The following is a 20,135-nucleotide window of genomic DNA, read 5'->3' on the forward strand; positions in this document are numbered from 1 at the left end:
AGAGCCGGCACGAGGATCCCCCTCCCACCCTTCCCCAGAGGGATTCCCCCGTGTACCTTTGTCCAGCAGTGTTGGGGACAGGGATGTGAGGTCACCAAACTGAAAGAAAAGGGAGTTACAAGGTCAGTCAGGCTTTGCTCAGTGGCCTCAGCCACCAAACAGTTCCAACAAGCAGCTTAAGTGCCCAGGAGAGACCTTGAGCATCAGCAGTGCTGGTGGTGGAGAGCAGAAATCAAACCCAACAACAGGTCTGGGGGGGGGAAAAGCCTTTTGTTACCCTTTAAACCAGCCCTCCCCCCACAATCCAGGGGAGTGCCAAGCTCTAGACCAGAGGGAGAAATTTTTCCATCTCCCAAGTGATGTCACAGTGCAAAGGATGTGCTTTTTCTCCAGCCTTTTTCCATCTTTTGGGCGATTCCCCTCCCCTGCTCGCCCTTCACTCCACAAAAAAGCCTTTGCAGTCATGTCAGAGAGTGTTTGGTGTGTGAGTGGTGCCAAGTGGAACCAGATTGCTGAGGGCACCTCTGGCTCTGGAGATGTGTTGCCTCTCTCAGTGACAAGGTCTGAAACACCAAATTGCCACAAAAATGCTGAAAAGCCACGGAAAGGCAGGAAGCACCAGGAGCTGAGGGGAGCTCCAGAGAAAGCTCGGTGGAAATGGAAGCACACAATTCCTCCTCCTGTGCTGGGAAGAATCAGCCTCCTCCTGGAGAACAGGAATATTGCAAGGGTTTAACGAAGGGAAAAAAACCGAGGGAGGAAAGCCTCCCACAGCTGGGTTTTGCAGGAAGCCACTCTCTGCCTTTCATGTTCCTTTAATATCCAGAAAGGCTGAGGTTTTGCAGGGAATGGTGGGAACTCAGAGCGCTGCAGTTGGAGCAGCAGCGTGGGAGGGGAAGGGAAAGGCTTTGGATTGCCTGGCTCCCCACAGGAGCTCCCTGGAAGGAAGAGAACAGCACGAGCTTCAAGCAGCAAACGAGCTCAGTTTTGAGCAGATGAGCTCAGTTTTAATCTCACTGTAGTTTCTGTATTGCTGTCACAGGTTCATCTGGGGCTTTTAACTTGGCATTTCAGAGGGGAAAAACTGGATGTGGCCCCAGCTAGGCAGGACAGGACCTGCCTGCAAGCCAGGCACCAGTTGGTGCCTGACTGGTGAACAAAAAAAAACCCCAAACCCTCACAAAGAGCACAAACAACCCATCATTTTTTCTTCTTCACCTCAAAAACCAGAGCGTGACTGTGCATCTAACACTGGAGCTTGCAGAGGCCTGAAGAAGCTCAATTACTGAAAGGAACTTCTGGACCTTTTTGCTTCACTTAGTGTTTGATGGGAGGAATCCCAAAGCCAGGGTTCTCTCCACAGGTTATGGAGAGAAGTAGGAAGATCCTTTTCCTCCCTCCTCCAGGCCTCCAAGGCCCAGCTGCTCCAAAACCCACCAGCTCATGGAAGGTGCTCCAGGAGCTCCATCCTCGTGCCAGACACTCAAAGCAACTCAGCAAATCCTTTGGTTATGAAACATGGTGAGGACACAAGTGTGTCTCTGGTGAGGCCACCCCTGGAGTGCTGTGTCCAGTTCCTGGTCCCTCAGCTCAGGAATGACATGGAGGGGCTGCAGCAGGTGCAGGGAAGGGCAATGAGGCTGGGGAAGGGATTGGAGCACAAGTGCTGTGAGGAGAGGCTGAGGGAGCTGGAGGGGCTCAGCCTGGAGAGGAGGAGGCTCAGGGGAGACCTCATCACTCCCTACAACCCCCTGACAGGAGGGAGGGCTGGGGGAGGTGGGGGAGATGGAGCTCTTCTCCCAGCAACAGGGCAACAGGACAGGCTTAAGCTGCACCAGGGGAGGTTTAGGTTGGACATGAGGTAGAAATTCTACCCAGAAAGGGTGACTGGGCATAGGAATGGGCTGCCCAGGGAAGTGGTGGTGTCACCACCCCTGGTGGGGTGCCAAGGACAGACAGGACGTGGCACTGAGAGCCACGGTCTGTGTGACAAGGTGACGTTGGGCCACGGGTCGGACTCGGTGAGCTCGGAGATCTTTCCCAACCCGGCTGATTCCGTGACTCTTTGGGTGCTGCTTGGTCTGGGTTCGTTCCTGGGGGGCCAAGGGCTCTCTCACCTCTCCCATGACGGCGATGGGCGTCTCCCCGGTGGCCTGGGCCACGCGGTGCTCCACCAGGTAGAACATGTACTCGTCGTAGAGCAGGCGGATCAGGTGGAAGGAGCCAAAGCTGGCGGCGCTGCGCAGGGTCAGGTCCCGGATCACCATGGAGCTGGAAAACCGCCGGGAGACAACAGTTGGGGAGTGTTTCACAACCTGTGTCACGGCTGGTTCTGCACCCTGAGCTCTGGACCCTGGAGGTACTGGGGGATTGTTTCTGCCTCTAACCCAAGAGTGTCAAACCACTCCAACAAATAGGTTGATGGAGCATCCTGTCCTATTTGGGTACGGTGGGATTTGGTCAAAGATGGGGCTTGATGGCTCTGGAAGTCTTTTCCAACTTATCCCCTTCTGCCTCTAACCCAAGAGGATCAAACCACTTTAAGAAATAAGTTGATGGTGCATCCTGTCCTATCTGGCCATGGCAGGATTTGGTCTTGATCTTGGAAGCCTTTTCCAACCATAATAATTCTATCCCTGTCCTGAAAGGACACAGGAGACACGACACTCCCTTCTGTACCAGAGCCACAGTTAACCACAGTTTTATGGTTAAAGAACTTGGCCTTGGCTTTTCAAGGAGCTCCTCACATGCAGAAATACCTCCCAAATGAGAAAGGAGATGTACCTGTAGAAGGACCATTTCAACAGGAACTGCCTGGCTGCCTTGGGGAAGCTGGGACTGCCCTCATGGTGCTTCAGGACTTGAGTAACAACGTTATCCAGCCAGCTGGCCCACTGGTCCAGAGAGCTTTGCTGCTGCAGAGTGAGCTTGAAATCCTGCTCCAGCTTCTGCACCATGCCCTCCTCACACTGGCACACCCACGAGGCTTGTTCCTGCTCGGGAAGAAGGGTTGACAGTCACTCATGCCAAACCTGCAGGGTGTTGTATCCCAGCCCAGGAATTCAGCTTCATTCCTAGTAGGCAAGGGCTCCAAACCAGCTCTGAGTATTGTCTCTGATCCATCCACAGTATAATGTTATTATTAAACTATATTACTGTTGGTAGCACTTCTTTCTTCACTGAAGGAGTGGTTAAGCCTGGGACCAGGCTGCCCAGGGACGTGGTGGAATCACCATCCCTGCAAGTGTTCAAAAAACGAGTTGGGGACGTGGTGGGATTCGACTGAAGGTCGGACTTGAAGATCTTTCCCAACCTTAACGATTCCACAACCCTTATTTACAAAGAAGATTACAAACCAACAAACAAGATTCTATGACTCTTATTTACAAAAGCTCCACCAAGGGAGGAGTGAGATGGGAAAACTTAGGTGGAAAAGCAGCACAAAAAACCATCAACTCGTTCACTTAGCTGGTTTTTAGCAGTGGTGGTTGAAATCAGGGGGTGATTACAACCTGGCTGCACAGCCCCAGCCCCAGAGGACACGACCCCAGGGGCAGAGTTTCACCTGCACGTTGGCGAAGTCGACGCGGTTGAGGTCGCTGAGCATCTGGTTGATCTGGGAGGTGTTCTGGAGCACGGCCCGAGCCGCCTGGGCCAGGTGGTTGAGGGACGTGTATCTGCGCAGGGTCTGGGCGAAGGCACTGACCACCCCCACCTGCAACACAGCACGTGGAGCTGGGGGGTGGAAAAAACCCTGCTCCGAGCACACGTCGACTCTGCGCCGCCCTGGGGTCACCACCCTGCGAGAAACGTCTGGATGTGCCACCTGGGGACACGGTGAGGTTTGGCAGTACTGGATTAAAGGCTTGGACTCGGTGATCCTAAAGGTTGTTTCCATCCTGATCCTTGTGCCAGGCACTCAGCAAACCCTTGGGCACAGGTGGTTGGGCAACACGCTGAGGACACTGCGTGGTTGGTGAACCAGCTGGGTCTCTCGAGGTGCTGGTTTAGTTTGGGTTTGTTTCTAGGGAATAAACGACTCTCCCATGATGCCTCTCCTGGTTGCCTGGGCAACATGATGCCCCACCAGGTAAAAGATGTGCTTATCACAGAGCAGGTGAATCAGGTGGAAGGACCCAAACTTAAATGACTCTCTGATTCTATTGTTCATTTTCTTTAAACTATCAGGTTTTCATGCTCTGCCTCCAGCACAGACCAGCAAGGTGGGAACAGGATGCAAGAATCCCTGGCTTTAGGAGAAGGGGAGTAGGAACCTTGTGTTCCTAGTGAACCTACTGGTTCCTCCTGGAACTTGGCAATGCCATTTCCTCCTGTGCTTTCCAGGACAGGCTCATTCCAGGGCAGGGATAACAGGCTCCCCAGGGCAGTGGGCACGGCCCCAAGGCTGTCAGAGCTCAAGGAGTGTTTGGAAAACGCTCTGAGGGATGGGGTGGGATTGTTGGGGTGTCCTGGGGAGGGCAGGAGCTGGACTGGATGATCCTTGGGGGTCCCTTCCAACTCAGGATATTCTGTGATTTTATGATTTTCTCACACAAAACTTTATCTGCCATTTCAGGATGCAGGACAGAGCAGCATCTGCTTGTGGTGCAAGGGAATTGCCTGACCAGCCCTCCCACTGGTTGCTGATTTTGGTTCAGAATTAATCACTACACCGTGCTAATCTTGAGAACTGACTCAAAGCGGCCCAACTGCAGCAGGGATTTCCAATCCCTGTGGAAAACTGCAACAAGCAGACAACAGACTGAGCCCACTCTCACCCCCACTGCTCACCTTGGTCTGCACGACCTGCGGGGGGAATTCACTCATGGCGTTCATCAGCCACCCTTCCAAACTCTTGGCAAAGTTCCGGATTGCCTGGGTCAGGGTGCCTGCAAAGAAGGCTGCAGAGTTAGGGAGGCTCTTCTGTGTCATTTCTGGGGACCAGTTTCTAGCTCAGGACTGCTGGGGAAAGCACAGCCCGTGGTCTTGGTTAGCTGAGACCTCAATTTTGCATCAGGGAAATGAGCCAGGTCCTGATATACACTCAAATTGTTCTTGTTCTTTAATGTTATTACTCAAACTCTTATTCCTATTCTTATTTTTATTCTTATTCTTGTTCTTATTCTTTGATGATCCGACTTACTGATCTTGGAGGTCTTTTCCAACCTCAACATTTCGATGATTTTTATTATTTTTATTTTCTCTTTTCTTGTTCCTGGTCCTTCTGAGCACTTTCCAAACGGTGAAATCTGCTTTTCAAAGACACCCACGTGTCCCAGCATGTGACTGACAACACCCCTGAGGGGGACACACCTGTCCAGCACTAGGCCCAGTTTAGGGCTAAGCTGAGGTTTTGGGGAGACTGACACAGTTCCCATCACTGGGGAGCCAAATCAGAGAGCAAAACTCATCACTAGCCTCCCAAATAAAAGCTGACCCCTAATTTCCAGGATGTGCCATAGGGGACAGGATGGTCCAATGTAAACAAAAGATGTGATCTCCAAGGATCAGCTGTGCTTCCATGTGTGTGTAACGTGCTTTTTTACCTCACTCCTGGTCAAAAGCAGGAGATGTGATGTGCAGTGCACCAGATTTAAAAGGCATGGGAATTCCCAAGGGCCACAAAATAGACCATCACAGAGCAAAGCTGCAGGAGGAATATTGCTGTTGCCATAACATTTTAGCCAAAAGAAACACCTCTGCATCAGTTTTTACAGGGGAAATCTTCGTGGGAAGTGAGTCATCTCCCACTCCTGGAAGTGTCCAAGGACAGGCTGGACAGGGCTTGGAGCAACCTGGGCTAGTGGAAGATGTCCCTGCCCGTGGCAGGGGTGGAATGAGATGAGCTTTGAGGTCCCTTCCAACCCAAACATTCCATGATTCCATGTTTGTCAGACCCAGCTCCCCAGGACCAGCCATGCCCGGGGATGGGGCCGTGGGTACTCACTGGGCACCGGCCGGAGCACGTCAGGGATGAGGATCTCCACCAGGGCCTGGTACAGGATGTGGTCACAGCTCCTCATCCACTTCAGGATGGGCTCATATTTGCACAGAGTGATCAGCTTGTCTTTTGGGAGGGTCCCTTCGGGTTCTTCTTCACTGCAGGAGGAGGAGGGACACTGTGAGCAGCAGCTTTGCACTCAGTGCATTCGCCCTTCTTTATTGCCAACCCCAATTTTCAGCACAAAAAAAGCCTTCAGGTATCTTTCAAAAGGAAATGTCTGATTATTCATACAGGTCTTGTCTCTGCAAGCCCCTCCCCATCCACGGGGCCACAGCTCTGGGCAAGTTTTCTCTCAAATCCACATCTCCTGCCTTCACCTCTTCCCTCTTCTGCCTCAGAGCCTTTCACACACCCCTGTCCCTGTGGACGTGGGGACTGTGCTTAGCACAGTCATTTCAGCAAGAGAAGGCTCAGCTGGTTCTTCTTACACTCCCAGAGGTTTCCAAAACCTTCCCACCTTTCCCCTCTGATCTAAACCTGCTGAGCTGTAGCACTGGGGACAAAAAGTTTGCAGCCAGTGTAGGTGCAGATTACCTGACACTGAGAGACACTACAAACATCTTCAAGGTGTTTAACACCTTCAAATGTTGAATATTTTCAGAAGGAAGAATACTTGGTGGTTGGATGAGAACATATTCTACAGATCTTTGTGGGTTTTTTGATTATTACTCCAAGTTTTACCATTTTTCTCCTGAATAGAAAACATCCATATGGGAAGTCCTTATATTCACAGTACAAGTGGAGAGTGTAGACTTGTGATTGATAGAAATGGCCTCGAGTTGCCCCAGGGGAGGTTTAGATTGGATATTGGGAGAATTTCTTCACTGAAAGGGTGGTCAGGCTTTGGAACAGGCTGCCCAGGGCAGTGGTGGAGTCACCACCATTCCTAGGAATGTTCAAAAGGCGTGTGGATGTGGCACCTGGGGACATGGGTTAGTGGTGACCATGGCATGGTTGGACTTGATGATTTTAGAAGGCTTTTCCAACCTTAATGATTCCATAATTCTATAATCAGAGCAGACACTTTCCTCAGAGGGCTGAACTCTGTGTTTCCATTACATTAAACACTTTTATAGAATCACAGAACCTGCTGAGTTGGAAGGGACCATCAGGATCAATCGAGTCCAACTCCTGCACGGGACACCTCAACAATCCCACCCTGCTCTCCAAAGCATTCAAAAAGCCTAAGGAAGCTGAAAAACACCTCAATCATCTTTAAAAGGAAAAAAATCACCAAGAAATGGAGCACTGAGAACCAGTGGAAGGCTGGGGAGTACCTGGAAGGCAGAGCAGCGGGACCATCACTAGGTGGTGCCTTCGGACTCCAGAAGGATTGCCAGAGTTTCTCGATGTAGTGAAACTGGAGGTTCATCACCACATCCAAAGTCGCCTGACAACAAAGAACACGGGCTCGTTAGCAGCTCTGCCAGCCCCGTGTCAGCACACACTTGATGTGCTGCCTCTTACAGTAAATAATTTACAAGACAAATAACGGAAATGGTGTTGTTTTGATAATCAGCGTGACATAAAACAGGTCACACGGTGAAAAAAAATAACATAGAGCACGAGATCTGAGTTGTGATTCCTCCCAAATCAAGCATTCCCTATGTATTCCAGCTTTTCCTAAGGGCAGGATATGAGTGAGCACGTGAATTATGTCCCACATGGATTAAGAAATCAGATAATCACCAAATAATACCCCAAATAATCACCTCGCAGTGTCGCCTGTAAAGGATCTGCAGAGTTTTCACGTCGTTCAAGGTGAAACCTTCTTGTAAGAGGACGTTCCCCAGATCAGGGGCTGGGAACTCAGGAAAGACATGGGTCACATCTAGGGAAAAAAAACATTGGGAAAGATGCTGAGGGTTAGGAACACTTGGAATACAGGTGAGTACAGGGTGCTGCTGTCACTGATGCTTTTTCATGATCCAATTGGGATGAAACAGGAAAAATGAGACTGATAATTGATTGTTTTTCCCCCTGATTTATGCTGTTACACTGGGAAAAAAAAGCAAACAACTGCAGCCCATTTACTGGGTGTGGAAAGGAAAATGTTTTCTTTCTGTGTGTAATAAAAGAAACAGGGAAACATTGTCCTCATCTGCCACACTTGAGCTGGATTTTTCTCTGAAGCCTGAAAACCATCTCTCTGGTATTCTGAGAGTACAATGGGCAATATAACTGGGCAGCAGAGGTGTCAGCAGCTCACAGAGCTGGCTGGGATTTGCTGTCTCAGCTGGAGGTGATGGAGACACGTAGATCCAGGACCAGCAGAGCCAGAGAGCCTGTCCGACAAGGAGAAGGTCTGCATGGATCATCTCCAGTTGGATGTGCAGCCTCTGCAAGGGAGAGAATTGCTTTTCTCCCTCTGGCAAGGCTTGGCAGAACCTCCACTCTTCCATGCAATTTGGATAAAACCAGAAGGATGAAAAACACACGAAGAGGGAACCCAAAGACCTGTTGGCTGAAGTTAAAAAAAAACCTTTCTGGGGGGACAGGAGTCAGCAAATAAACCTTGCAAGAGTGACATTACAAAAGCTTATTAGAACATATACTATATAGGAAATATATAATACTGTAGATTTATTAGGATACAGTTGGGCTTTCCTGAACAAGAGAAAAATCCTAGATGTGAATAATTAATCATTAAAGGAGTCTCCTCACCTATGAACTGCTGATGGTGCTGACTCTGAGCAGCCACCGACTGCTCCGGCGTGGTGTGGGGGTTGCTGTTGGACCCACTCTCTGCCATCCCATCCATCTTCTGGGCTGCTCTGTACCTAAATGCAGAGCGTGGTTCAGGACCCACACACATATTTATTTACATGCCATTTACAACACAGCTGTGCAGATCTGTGTGCTCCTCAGGTGACGCTCAAGGACAGCGGGTGTGGAGGGCTGAGCATTTCTATCACTGACTCAAAGGGAGGGGGAAAAGGAGCAGCTGCTTTTGACAAGCCTCCCTAAGGCAGAATTGAAGGGGTTAAGAGGTTTGCCCAAGGTGACACCAAAAATCAAAAAAGAGAAGCAGAAAGGAGTGGGTTCCAGAGCAGGATCTGTCTTGGGAGCTGACTTTCTGCATTTTTCTTTTTTGCACTTTCTGCATTTTTTCTTTTGCATTTACTTTCTGTTTGGGAGCTGAAGAAATAAATTCTGCTCCTTCTCCACTCCAGCAACAACCAGAGGTGTCCATGCTTCCAGAAGGCAATTCCAAATTCTTTTGCATGTTGTATTTTATCTTTAGAATTGCTCAAACACAAGACTAACCACAGCACTATTTAACTTGCACTTTTGCACAAAAACCTGCCCCCCCAAAACCCATACAAAAAGCAAAATGCACCCCAAAAACAGCACAGTCCCCATGTCCTTTCACTGATCTGGCACAATAACTCCATAGCTGAGATCCTGGACCAGTCTGGCTACAGGGATGCTGGGAAAGGTGGCACTTCTGGTGCTGGCAAACAGATTAGGGAGATAAATGACATTCTATGGATTTACAGAATAGTTTGGGTTGGGACAGGCCTTTCAACTCCATACAGTCCTTTAAAGGCCATCTAGTGAGCAGGGACATCTTCAACCAGACCAGGTTGCTCAAAGCCCCGTCCAACCTCGCCTTGAATATTTCCAGGAATGGGCCCATCCACTGGAATTCTGGACCCTCCCACTGCTCCAGGCAACACTGGGGTTTGGCAAAGGGATTTGGACTTCTGAGCTCTTTGGGAAGGCCCTGGGAGCACCTACCTTTGCTTCTGGTGGATGGGCTGCTGCCTCATGGCCATGTACTGGGTGTCCTCCTGCAGGCGGTTCAGCGGAGACTCCGGCTTCAGGCGGATCCCGTAATAGTGATATTTGGAGTTCCCCCTGCAAGCATCAACACTGACACTCTCAGTGGCCCTGCAATTTAGGTTGTTCTGACAGCATCCCCCACTTCAGGCAGCGATTTGAGCGGCTGAAGTCATGGACTAATAAATGCCATCGCCCCTTAGGAAGTTGAAGCCCACGCGTGGCCAAGCTCGGGGACGATCCACGTTTAAAGGTTTGTTCCATGGTAACTGGGGAAGAGCAGGGCAAGTGTTACAACACAGAGTGTTACTAAACAGAATGACAGAGAGCCCACAGGGGACGCTTTGCTATTTGATTAGGGTTTAAGGATTTCTTTCTTTCCATAAAAAACAAACCTCGGCCTTTATCTAAACCAAGCCTGGCTGGGCAGAAAACGACGATAAGAAAAACGCCTTTGTGTTGCCACAACTTTCACAGCAACAGGCTTTGATGTGGTTTTGTTCTTGGAGCTGCTCGTTTTTGAAGGTTTGGGAAAAACTGGAAGCTTTCTGCAAGCACAGGGGGCTGGAATTCTTTCTCCTTTGCTGCTGTGATGCTCCTCAGGAGAAGGTGATTCCATCACACTAGACAGACATGCCAGTTGAAGTTTTTTCCACCAAACTGGAATTTTCCAATCCCAGTGAAATTAGAGAAATTTAAGAGAGGACTATTTGTCCCAACTTCTTTTGCTGGGGGAATTTTCCCTTTTCAAGGGCCACTTCAATTGTTCAGTCACTGCAAAAAAGAGTTTTACAGAAGCTACATGTTCAGCCCTGTCTTAATTAATTTTAAGTGCCTGCAAATTAAATAAAAGCTGCCTTTATGATCTAAAATTATAATAAATTAGAAAATAACAGTGGACAGCCCTTTCCATACTTATTTAGGTTCACTGTCTCCTTTCCAACCTGCACATTTGCAATTTTAAGTGGGTTTTTTGCTTGCTTTGTTTTTCTTTAATCTTTGATGGAATTAAAGAATTTTCTCTCATCTAAGGAAATTATTTCACAGCTCTTGCACTTGACCCAATCTACAGAAATCCAAACTGCTCTTCCTGCAACTGTTGCCTCCACATCCCAGCTGTGCAATGCCCTGGACACACCTGGTTTTGTTCTCACTTAGAAGCCCAAATATCTAAGCTTGAATTTTTATTATAAAATCTTACACAATCAGAGAAATCACTTTTTCTCTAGTATATTACCTACTTTTTTATATTCTAAGCTGGGATAAAATGCACACTCAGCTGTGCAGAAGCTCTGGATGCTCCCTTGAAGGACACATCTGTAATTACAGGAGTGCATTTTCTCATGCTACGCTTTTGTTGTAACATCCCACGGATCTTTGATGTTTCAAAAGAAAAAAATCCTCTCACAAGAGTCAGCCTGATGCTTTGGGGATTTCAGAAATAAACCATTTACAAATTCAACAGCTTGTCTGCATCAAAGAATCTGTTATGGAGGATCTTTACTGGGCTCAGAGGGAAAATGGCTTCACTGAACCAGGATTTGGGTGGCAGCAACAACTGTGAGAGGATGAGTTACCTCCTCTTTTTCAGACAATACAGAATCACAGAATATGCTGAGCTGGAAGGGACCCACAGGGATCATCAGTCCAACTCCTGGCCCTGCCCAGGACACCCCAACAATCCCCCCTGTCCCTCAGAGCGTTGTCCAAACGCTCCTGGAGCTCTGGCAGCCTTGGGGCCGTGCCCACTGCCCTGGGGAGCCTGGGCAGTGCCCACCGCCCTCTGGGGGAAGAACCTTTCCCTAGGATCCATCCCAACCCCTCTGGCACAGCTCCAGCTGTTCTCTCAGAAAATGGGATACTAAAGGGATGAGAAGAAGTCTCAGTTGAAATAAAGTTGATTATCCCACACGATCACGGTCGGTTGTATCTGCAGATCTCAAAATGACCTGTGCCTGCTAAATGATGCTCAGTAGGTTCTTAGAACACCTGAGAGAAGTTGCAGGAAGGGTTTTTTTTTTCTTATTTCAGTGTAGATTCCTACCAACCTGGTTCCCAGGCGCCGGGTCCTCAGCCCCATGAACACAGAGCGGATGAGTTTCCCGAAGGACGCGGCGTTCACCGGGTCCAGTTTGTGCTCCTGGCAGTGCCTCAGGTAATGGTTGTAGAGGGAGCTCCTGGGAAGGCTGACACCTTCTGCTGTCTCATAGTTATCCAACAACCACTGGAGCTTTAGGCATGGAAAAAACAGAGAACATGGAAGTCTAAAGAGGGACGGAACGCGCTGCGCGTCAAGCAGAGTCGGCTCTCAAACATCTGCAGAGCTTCAGGAGCTCAGGAGAACTTAATGCTGAGTAGTTAATCTATACAAATCAATTTTATACACCTTAATCTACATAATTTATAATTTATAAGTTACAACTCATCACTTTTTACGGTCGCAAAACCCCCGGCCCAAAGGTAACAACCCAGACAAAAGTGCTGTCACTTCTTGCATTAAAACTCCTGCCAGCTCAAGTGTCCACCTTGGGCTCAGCTGAATTCCTGCAGAGCCTGAATAAAGCTGTAAGAACTCGTGTTTTCCAAGAAAAAAAGATTTTCAGATACTGCCTAAGAGGAATAAAATTTTAGAGGAAGCAAACCTGCTGCAAAGTCTTTATTAATTTGAAGATTGGCATGTCTGCAACTGCTCCCTTAACAATAAAATTAACGGTTGCCAAAGCAACCTTAAAAATCTGAGGGGATCCATCTAGTTTGCAGAATTTACTGTCTGAACTTCTGACATTTCTGTTGATTAAAATTTGCAATTAATATAAATTATTTATGCCTAGACAGCCTGAAAGGGCAGGTCCTGCTCACAGTGTCAGCACAGGAATTAAAATGCAAAAGACAAAGCCCCCAATCTCCTTTAATTGACTAAATGACTTCAGCATCAATGAAATAAGTGTTTTAATATTAAGGGAATTTGGGAAGGAACTAGATGTACAAATGGACTAATATCTACAGTGTTGGTAGGAGTCCTTTCACTGTCCCGAGGGATGTTTGGGAATAACATTTTCCAGGCTTCCCTCTCTGCCCAGACCTCCTCCCGCCTGCGTGGGAGGCACAGCTCCCCCAGAAGCAGCTGCATTCCCACCAGAGCAGTGGCAAAACACACTCAGGTTGTGGATGCCAAAATATCAGCCACACCACCTCCTTACAACTAATGCTTCCAGCAGATCCTGGAATTAAGCACAGACTTAATCTAGAAATCAGCAGGATTTGACCAGGCACGTGGATTACACGCTGGCCCATGCTCAAGTCCTTTCCACTCCTACTCCAGTACCCATCTCCTTTCTCCTCTTCAGGGTCCCAATTCACTACCAGACTGGAGTTTTCTATCCAGAACTCGGTGAAAATACAACCTGAGCTGTGTGATGACATCTCTGACACCTCACTCCACTGAGTTATTTTCAGTTTCTGTGTTTCAATATCCCACTTCCCTCTCACACAAAGGCTTTTCAGCACCTTGACTGTGTGTGCTGTGGGGCTCATTCACAGATCCAAATTTAAACTTGTTGCTACACAGAATGAGCTGAATCCAAAGTTGTGCAGTAAAAACTATTTCATTCAGCCTGGGGAAGAAATCAGAGCTCCTTCCAGGGCCTAAAGGGGTTCCAGGAGAGCTGGAGAGGGACTTTTGACAATGGCCTGGAGGGACAGGACACAGGGAATGGCATCCCACTGCCAGAGGGCAGGGTTAGATGGGAGATTGGGAAGGAATTCTTGGCTGGGAGGGTGGGCAGGCCCTGGCACAGGTTGCCCAGAGCAGCTGTGGCTGCCCCTGGATCCCTGGAAGTGTCCAAGGCCAGGCTGGACAAGGCTTGGAGCCACCTGGGCCAGTGGAAGGCGTCCCTGCCCAAGGCAGGGGGTGGCACTGGGTGATTTTTAAGGTCCCTTCCAACCCAAACCATTCTGGGATTCTGGGATTCATTAGCTGGGTTTGATCCAAACCCACCACAAGTTCCAGTGACTGCACCCACCAGTTCTGGTGGCCTTTGGAGCAGAGCAGGGGCTGCCACAGCTGGAAGAAGAGAAACCTTTGGGCCATTTTCGCCTCTGTCCTGCTTTTTACAGAGCTACTTGTCACCCTCCCACCTTGCCTCATCACCTGATGATCTTTCCTCATCACTCTTTGATCTTCCACAATGATCATTCTGACCTCCAAACCCCAGAGTTCTAAGAGGTGGTCTTTGCTAATGATCCCTAACGACCCTCTGTGCTCTCATCTGCAGAAGAGACATCCCTGGAAGCCCCAAAAGTCTTCCCATAACCCTGAGCCACCTCCACCCTCTCAGCTCTCTCTAACAAAAGTGGAGCCCAGTGGTTTTGGCATAAAAGACCAGCAGGAACTGAGTTTTAAGTAGCCCAAATCTGTGCTACTTTTGGCCCATCTCCTGTATTTAAAAGATTAATGATTAAGGTTCTTTCAAATTTTTAAACCTTGTATTTTATTTATCCTGTGGCAGATACTTAATGTGTACCAGCAATTTATTGCCTAAACCTTATGCCTTAAAAAACATATAAAAGTTGCATTACTGTGGAAAATTCAGGTATAACTAAAACCCTCTCATTTAAATTTGATCCTGGGCATTTTTATTCTAAGCCCTGATATTTCTAGAAGATTTCCTTCATCTTCCAGCTTTCTTTCCCTGCAAATGTTTTTTTTTATATTCCTTTAAACATTACAGAGTTTCACAATATGAACTCCCACTGTTGAATTAGAAATCTATTATGAAAGGCACAAGAGAGCTTGAAACAGAAATCTGTCAGAAGAGAAATAATTTTCCAAACATGATTTTTGCTTTTCCTGCACAGTAAAAACAAACACCCAAATGAGAACATTAAAGATTCTCTCCATTTGTATCCCTTATTCTGTTTATTTTCTGAATTTTGTGTGACAAGAAGATATTCTCCGGTTTTATTTCTATTTACGCCACGATCAGGTTCCAATAAAATCTCTCTGCAGCCATATGCTGCTGTGCTTGTTACAGGCACTGCAGGGGAACATTTAATTTTCATTTCTACTTTAACTTTATTTCTTCTGTTTGTTTTCCTTTAAAATCTTGAGCAAAAAACCTCATCCTTCTTTGATCCAAGGATGGAAAAAACCAGCCATGTTGTTGGCTGTGAAAATAAACACACCTTTTCTTTTTTTTTAAGGTCCAGGTTTAGAGAGGTTCTTATGGGTATTTCTAGAAAATACAAAAAAACCACCAACCCCAATGAACAACAATTTGTGGTTCATATTTCGGGTGGTTTTTTAGCTGGGACTGTGAGCAGCAGGTTCTAAATCCAGGTTCAGAGTTAGGATGGAGCCATTCACCCCCAGGAAAGAATTCCAGTGGGGGTTTTTTGGGATTTATTTTGTGGTTTTTTGCTATTTCATTCTACAGGCAGTGAGGAAAAACTACATTTTCCCCCTAATCCTAAAAGTACTACAGGTATCCAGGAGCCACAAGGCCTCAGGCAGGTTACAGCACCCAACTACTCCAGCTTTAGGCACTCATGTACAAAAACTGTAGTAATTTTCCCCAAATTTCTTGGCATCATCTGCAAGTTCTTAACTGGTAATTAAATAATCCTCTGATCCAGGACTCTGGGTCACTCAGCTGCAGTCACACAGTGACAGGATGCCATCAGAAACATCCCTTGTCTCTGAGCATCAGCATGAGCTTCACCTTCCACACTTGAGATTTCAAGTGCTCTTAAAAAAACCTCTCGGAGAGTTTTTAAGCCAAATGAAGTTATCAAGTGTGGCTCCATTTGGTTAAATGGCATTGTGGGAAAAATTACCTCTTGACTGAGATACCTTTAATTGTCCTCTTTTTAAAATAATAATAATTAAAAAAGCCCAAACCGAACAGATTTCTGGCATGAAACATCTGCTGATGGCAGGAAATAAATCATTATCCCAGGAATGTACACATCTGCAAAATGCCAAATTTAAAAGGAGGGCCAGGACACAATGAAAAACTCTGCAGCCTTAAGGCTCAAAGCAATTAAGTCACAATTAAGCGCAATTACCATCATCACCCCACTTCCTCTTGCTTTGGTCAAGCTGGAATTCGCTTTCAGCCCTGACAAATCAGTCACCTGCTGCTTCACTCTGGCCCTCCTGCACAAGCCTGAAATCTCATATGTCAGCCACATGACATTTGGGATGGGGAATCCTCTGTCTGGTGTTTTGTTTTCTTTTTTTTTTTCACCATGAAGAAGTGGGAACAGAAACATCCCCGGTACCACAGCGTGTGCTGGGGAAGATGCACCCAGAGGTGCTCACTGGGATGTCCCACACCCTGCACTGGGAGGCAGCTCTGGGGTCTCCAGGTGATGGCTGCCCCATCCCTGGGAACATCCAAGGCCAGGCTGGATGCAGCTCTGAGCACCCTGGGCTGGTGGAAGGTGTCCCTGCCCATGGCAGGGGGTTGGAATGAGATGGGGGCTTTAAGGTCCCTTCCCACTCAAATCAATCTGTGATTCCAGTCCAGCCTTTCACTCAGAGCAGGGCTCACTTTCCTGGGAGCTCAGGTCCCTCAGAGGAGTTCTTAGAACCTCCCCAGGCAATCACAGAATATGCCAAGCTGGAAGGGACCCACCAGGATCATCCAGTCCAACTCCTGGCCCTGCCCAGGACACCCCAACAATCCCCCCCTGTCCCTCAGAGCGTTGTCCAAACCCTCCTGGAGCTCTGGCAGCCTTGGGGCTGTGCCCACTGCCCTGGGGAGCCTGGGCAGTGCCCACCACCCTCTGGGGGAAGAACCTTTCTCTAATATCCAAACTACCCCTCCCCTGAATGGCACCAAAATTCTCTGGAACCAGAGTCTGCCTGGGCTGCTTCTTCAACGTGCTGCATTTCCTACAGACACTGTGTGTTAATATAATATATTATTTTGTTCCCAAACATCTCTCCATGCCCTGGGAAGGCAGGGCAAGGACACTGGGGGTCCATGGGACAGCAAGTTTTCCTCAGCTAAGGCTCTGTGCCCTGACAGAGGGAATGTCCCACCCCAGCCCGGGGTGCCAGTTCTGGAGCAGCACCTTCAGCAGGCACAAGAGGAGAGTGGATACGTCCACACATGCTCAGGAAGCAGTTTGTTTGCTTTAGAGCTTTTAAGAGCACTTAAACCTCGTGCCAAAGCATGAATTGTGCCCTCAGAAGAGGGACATTGAGTTCTGTGCTTCTACCCTGCAAGACAAGGGTGGGGAAGGTCTGAGCAGAGCCTGAATCGGGCTCCAACTCCATCCTGCTCAGCCTGTGGTCAGGCGAGATCTTTGCTTTCTTTCCTCTGCCCTTTTCCTGGATTTTTTCATACCTCCTTCAGCACCACACCATGACCCCCACCCATTCTGCTCTGTGCTGGGAGAAACAAGAAAAGCCCTGCAGAACAACGTGATCCTTGGATGAACCTGCACAGCACTCGGGGCTCGGCACGGGCACGTGAGCGTGGGGTGGGAGGGGTGCACAGGGATGCTCAGAACAGGCACTACCAGCCTGACCCTGCAGGTTTGTTTTTCCCCAGCTACCACCAGAAACCTTCCACTTCCACCAGCTGAAATAAGGATTGAGCTCACCCAGGAGCCCTGGCCTGGAGTTTGATATCAGCTTAGGAGAGTCAGACTGGTTTAATATTAATATTCCTTTTGTTTTTGTTTTCTCGGGCTATTTCTCCACAATGAAGAAGCCAAAGCTGGGTTGTTTGTTGTTTTTTTTTTCAGGACCTAAGAACGACAACAAATCTGCCCCCAAATACAAAGCCAAAGGAAATCTTAGAATAAAGAAGCACCACTTTGTGATTTAGCAGTGCAGGACATGCTTGAGCTTCATCCAAACCCAGCAAAGTCAAGGCAAGTCTTCAACGTGATTTGAACCAAACCCCTCAAATCTCACCCAGGCATGTGCTCACTGCTCAGTGTTACTGCATGGGAGCCACAGATCAGGATGCAAAGGCCCAAGAGAACAGTGGGAATTCCACACAAAGCAGGGAAATTGTTGGCACAGTGCGGAGAGGGAGGGCAAGCACATGGATTTAGCAGGGCATTGTAACAGGAATGGGCTTCCTGAGGCACAGAGAGAGGGAATAAAGGCATTCACAGGAGCAGGCTTTTGGTTCGTGCTGTCTGAGGGATATTTGATATCTGTCACCGTTCACACCGAGTCATCACTGTGGATTTACGAGTGATTTTCCAGCCGTTTTTCAGTTCCAGTGAAAGAACTTCCTCAAATGTGTTTATCTAATTGCCAGCAATTTCCATTGCAAGGCAGATGAAATAAATAAAGGCAGAGGCAGTTAACAGACTCGAGAGCATCCCAGCAACAAACATTATCACCAGGGCACTTTTTGCAGACTCTTTTTACTTGGGAATGGGCTGTTTTGGGCAGCACAGCTCAATTCACAGGCTGCTTTGAGGGACTCGTGCTGTTGAATACACCAAAGGGCTACAAATAATTCTCCCACCAAAGCAGGGAAAAGGTTGTAAATTCTGGTTGTAACTTACATGGCTGTTGAGCAAACTGCTTTTGTGTGATGTAATCCCTTCACTTTTTTGTAGGTTTTCAATCGCCATTTCAAGCTAAAGAAAATGTGCAAAGGAAAACAAACAAACAAACAAACAAAACAAACAAAAAAAAAAAGGAAAAAAAGAAAGGAAATCAGATAGTTAGCAACAGCCAGGATTATTATTTCATTATTAATATTTGAATGATTAATGCTTTATACCAACAAGCTTGTGAAAAAGAGGCAAACAGATGAGCACAGTCCGTGTGGATGAAGCTGCAGAGGTGTTACTGGGACATGCAAATGGACACACAGCAAGGAACCACCACGGGGGTGACAGAGCAAGACCAGGGGGGGTTTATCTTCCACTAAAAGCATTGCCCATTTCTAAAAAAAAACAAAAAAAAAGCAATTTTCCTTCTCCTTTCCCCTTCCTGCTGAGACTAAACCATCTCCACACAGATCTGCTGCACTAGGGCAAAGACTTGCTGAAGAGTTTTGCCTTTCAAGGAGAACTGACAGGAATGACTTTATTAACCTCTTAATATTTTGTCAAAAACTAAAAAACCCTCAAAAAAAACGGGTGCAAAGAGGGCTGAAACAGAGAGGGCACGAGCTGGACTGGATAAGGGCCCTGTGACACTGAGGAGAATTGCAAAGGGACTCTGAAGGAAGAAGCCAGGATGGCACATCTTGATGCTGTTGAACTCAGAGGAGCCAAGGTAAGGACTTCTGGCCCCTCAAGAGCCTCCTTGTTCCCTCTGTGTGGCTCCTGCTCTACTTTTAACCCAGCTGTGGCTGCTGCTTTGAGTCCCAACCCTCTCCTGGACCCTTCTTGTCTTCTCCTTTCTGCTCCTTGGACTCCCTTGACAAGCTCTGGTAAACTCCTCAGAGGCAGCTGCTGATCCCAGAGCCTCAGTGCTCCTCTCCAAGCTTTTGGCAAGCAAGGAAATAAAAAAAATCAACCTCAAACCTCAAAAAAACCCCCCACATTAAGGGACTGGCAGGAGCAGAACCTCCTGTTTCTTTCCAGTGGATGTTCTCAAAGCCCTGTTACCCATGATCTGTTAGTGCAGGCAGGATAAGGTAGCACATATCAGCCAGGAGAACTATCTCTAGCATCTGTCCTCACTTAACACACATCTCCTTTGTGGGCACATGCACTAAACATCTGCAGATGGTCTGTCCATGGCCTCCTTCCCACATTCACAGCCTGCACTGACTCATCGCATGGGGAAGATAAAGGTTGAGATAAACCAGACATTTACAAACCCAAGCTCTGTCAGGAAGGTGGGAGAGCAGAACAAATCAGATCCAACTTCTCAAGTAACACCCAAGAGCCAAAGTCAAGCTCTTTGCCACACCCAAGCCCAATCACAAGTCCCTTGGCTTCCACGGTGGCACTTCCCAAGGTGTTATCAGCAAATTCAGCACAGGGTCAGCCTAAGCCCAGCTTTTTCTTTGAGAACACTCTCACACACTGATGTGCCAGGAGGAACCAAGGCCTGATTGCTGACATAGCCTTCAGGAAATGAGTCAGTGTTAGAGGGAGACCCCGTTTCCTTCCTCTCCTCGAGCTGGTTGAGCAACCCCTGTTACCCAAGCACAAAAACACTGCCTGCCCCTTTTTGGTGAGTGCCCCAAACAAACGGCCACTTTGCATTTGCAGGAAAAAATATTACAGGGGAAAAGTCTAAAAGCTCTTAAACAGCCCTGCAGGAAGGTGAGGAGCTCTGAGGACCCACTTCTGGGACACCTCAAGGATTTCCTCTCTTGCTACAGACTAATTTAGGTGAAGATTAATAGTGCTG

At 47.9% G+C, this 20,135-nt stretch overlaps 1 protein-coding gene across 4 annotated transcripts in view; it reads right to left on the reverse strand.

Annotated features, from left to right (window-relative positions):
• The window catches only part of LOC126643174 (DNA-binding protein RFX2-like), a 62,665-nt gene that overhangs the window by 2,499 nt on the left and 40,031 nt on the right, over window positions 1-20,135 (reverse strand). For 3 of the 4 annotated variants that reach the window (XM_050321389.1, XM_050321386.1, XM_050321387.1), the window contains exons 6-17: window positions 18,326-18,400; window positions 11,836-12,017; window positions 9,746-9,865; window positions 8,669-8,784; window positions 7,717-7,835; window positions 7,282-7,394; window positions 5,948-6,099; window positions 4,792-4,889; window positions 3,566-3,715; window positions 2,785-2,993; window positions 2,118-2,271; window positions 57-99 (exon numbers count right to left, since the gene is read on the reverse strand). In XM_050321389.1, the coding sequence (XP_050177346.1) occupies window positions 57-99; window positions 2,118-2,271; window positions 2,785-2,993; window positions 3,566-3,715; window positions 4,792-4,889; window positions 5,948-6,099; window positions 7,282-7,394; window positions 7,717-7,835; window positions 8,669-8,784; window positions 9,746-9,865; window positions 11,836-12,017; window positions 18,326-18,400 (1,531 nt within the window). The remainder of the gene's footprint in view (window positions 1-56; window positions 100-2,117; window positions 2,272-2,784; window positions 2,994-3,565; window positions 3,716-4,791; window positions 4,890-5,947; window positions 6,100-7,281; window positions 7,395-7,716; window positions 7,836-8,668; window positions 8,785-9,745; window positions 9,866-11,835; window positions 12,018-18,325; window positions 18,401-20,135) is intronic. The other variant, XM_050321388.1, reaches the window with a different exon arrangement.

Source organism: Myiozetetes cayanensis, unplaced genomic scaffold (assembly GCF_022539395.1).
Source record: "Myiozetetes cayanensis isolate MyiCay16 unplaced genomic scaffold, myiCay2020 scf26, whole genome shotgun sequence".
Lineage (NCBI taxonomy): Eukaryota > Metazoa > Chordata > Aves > Passeriformes > Tyrannidae > Myiozetetes > Myiozetetes cayanensis.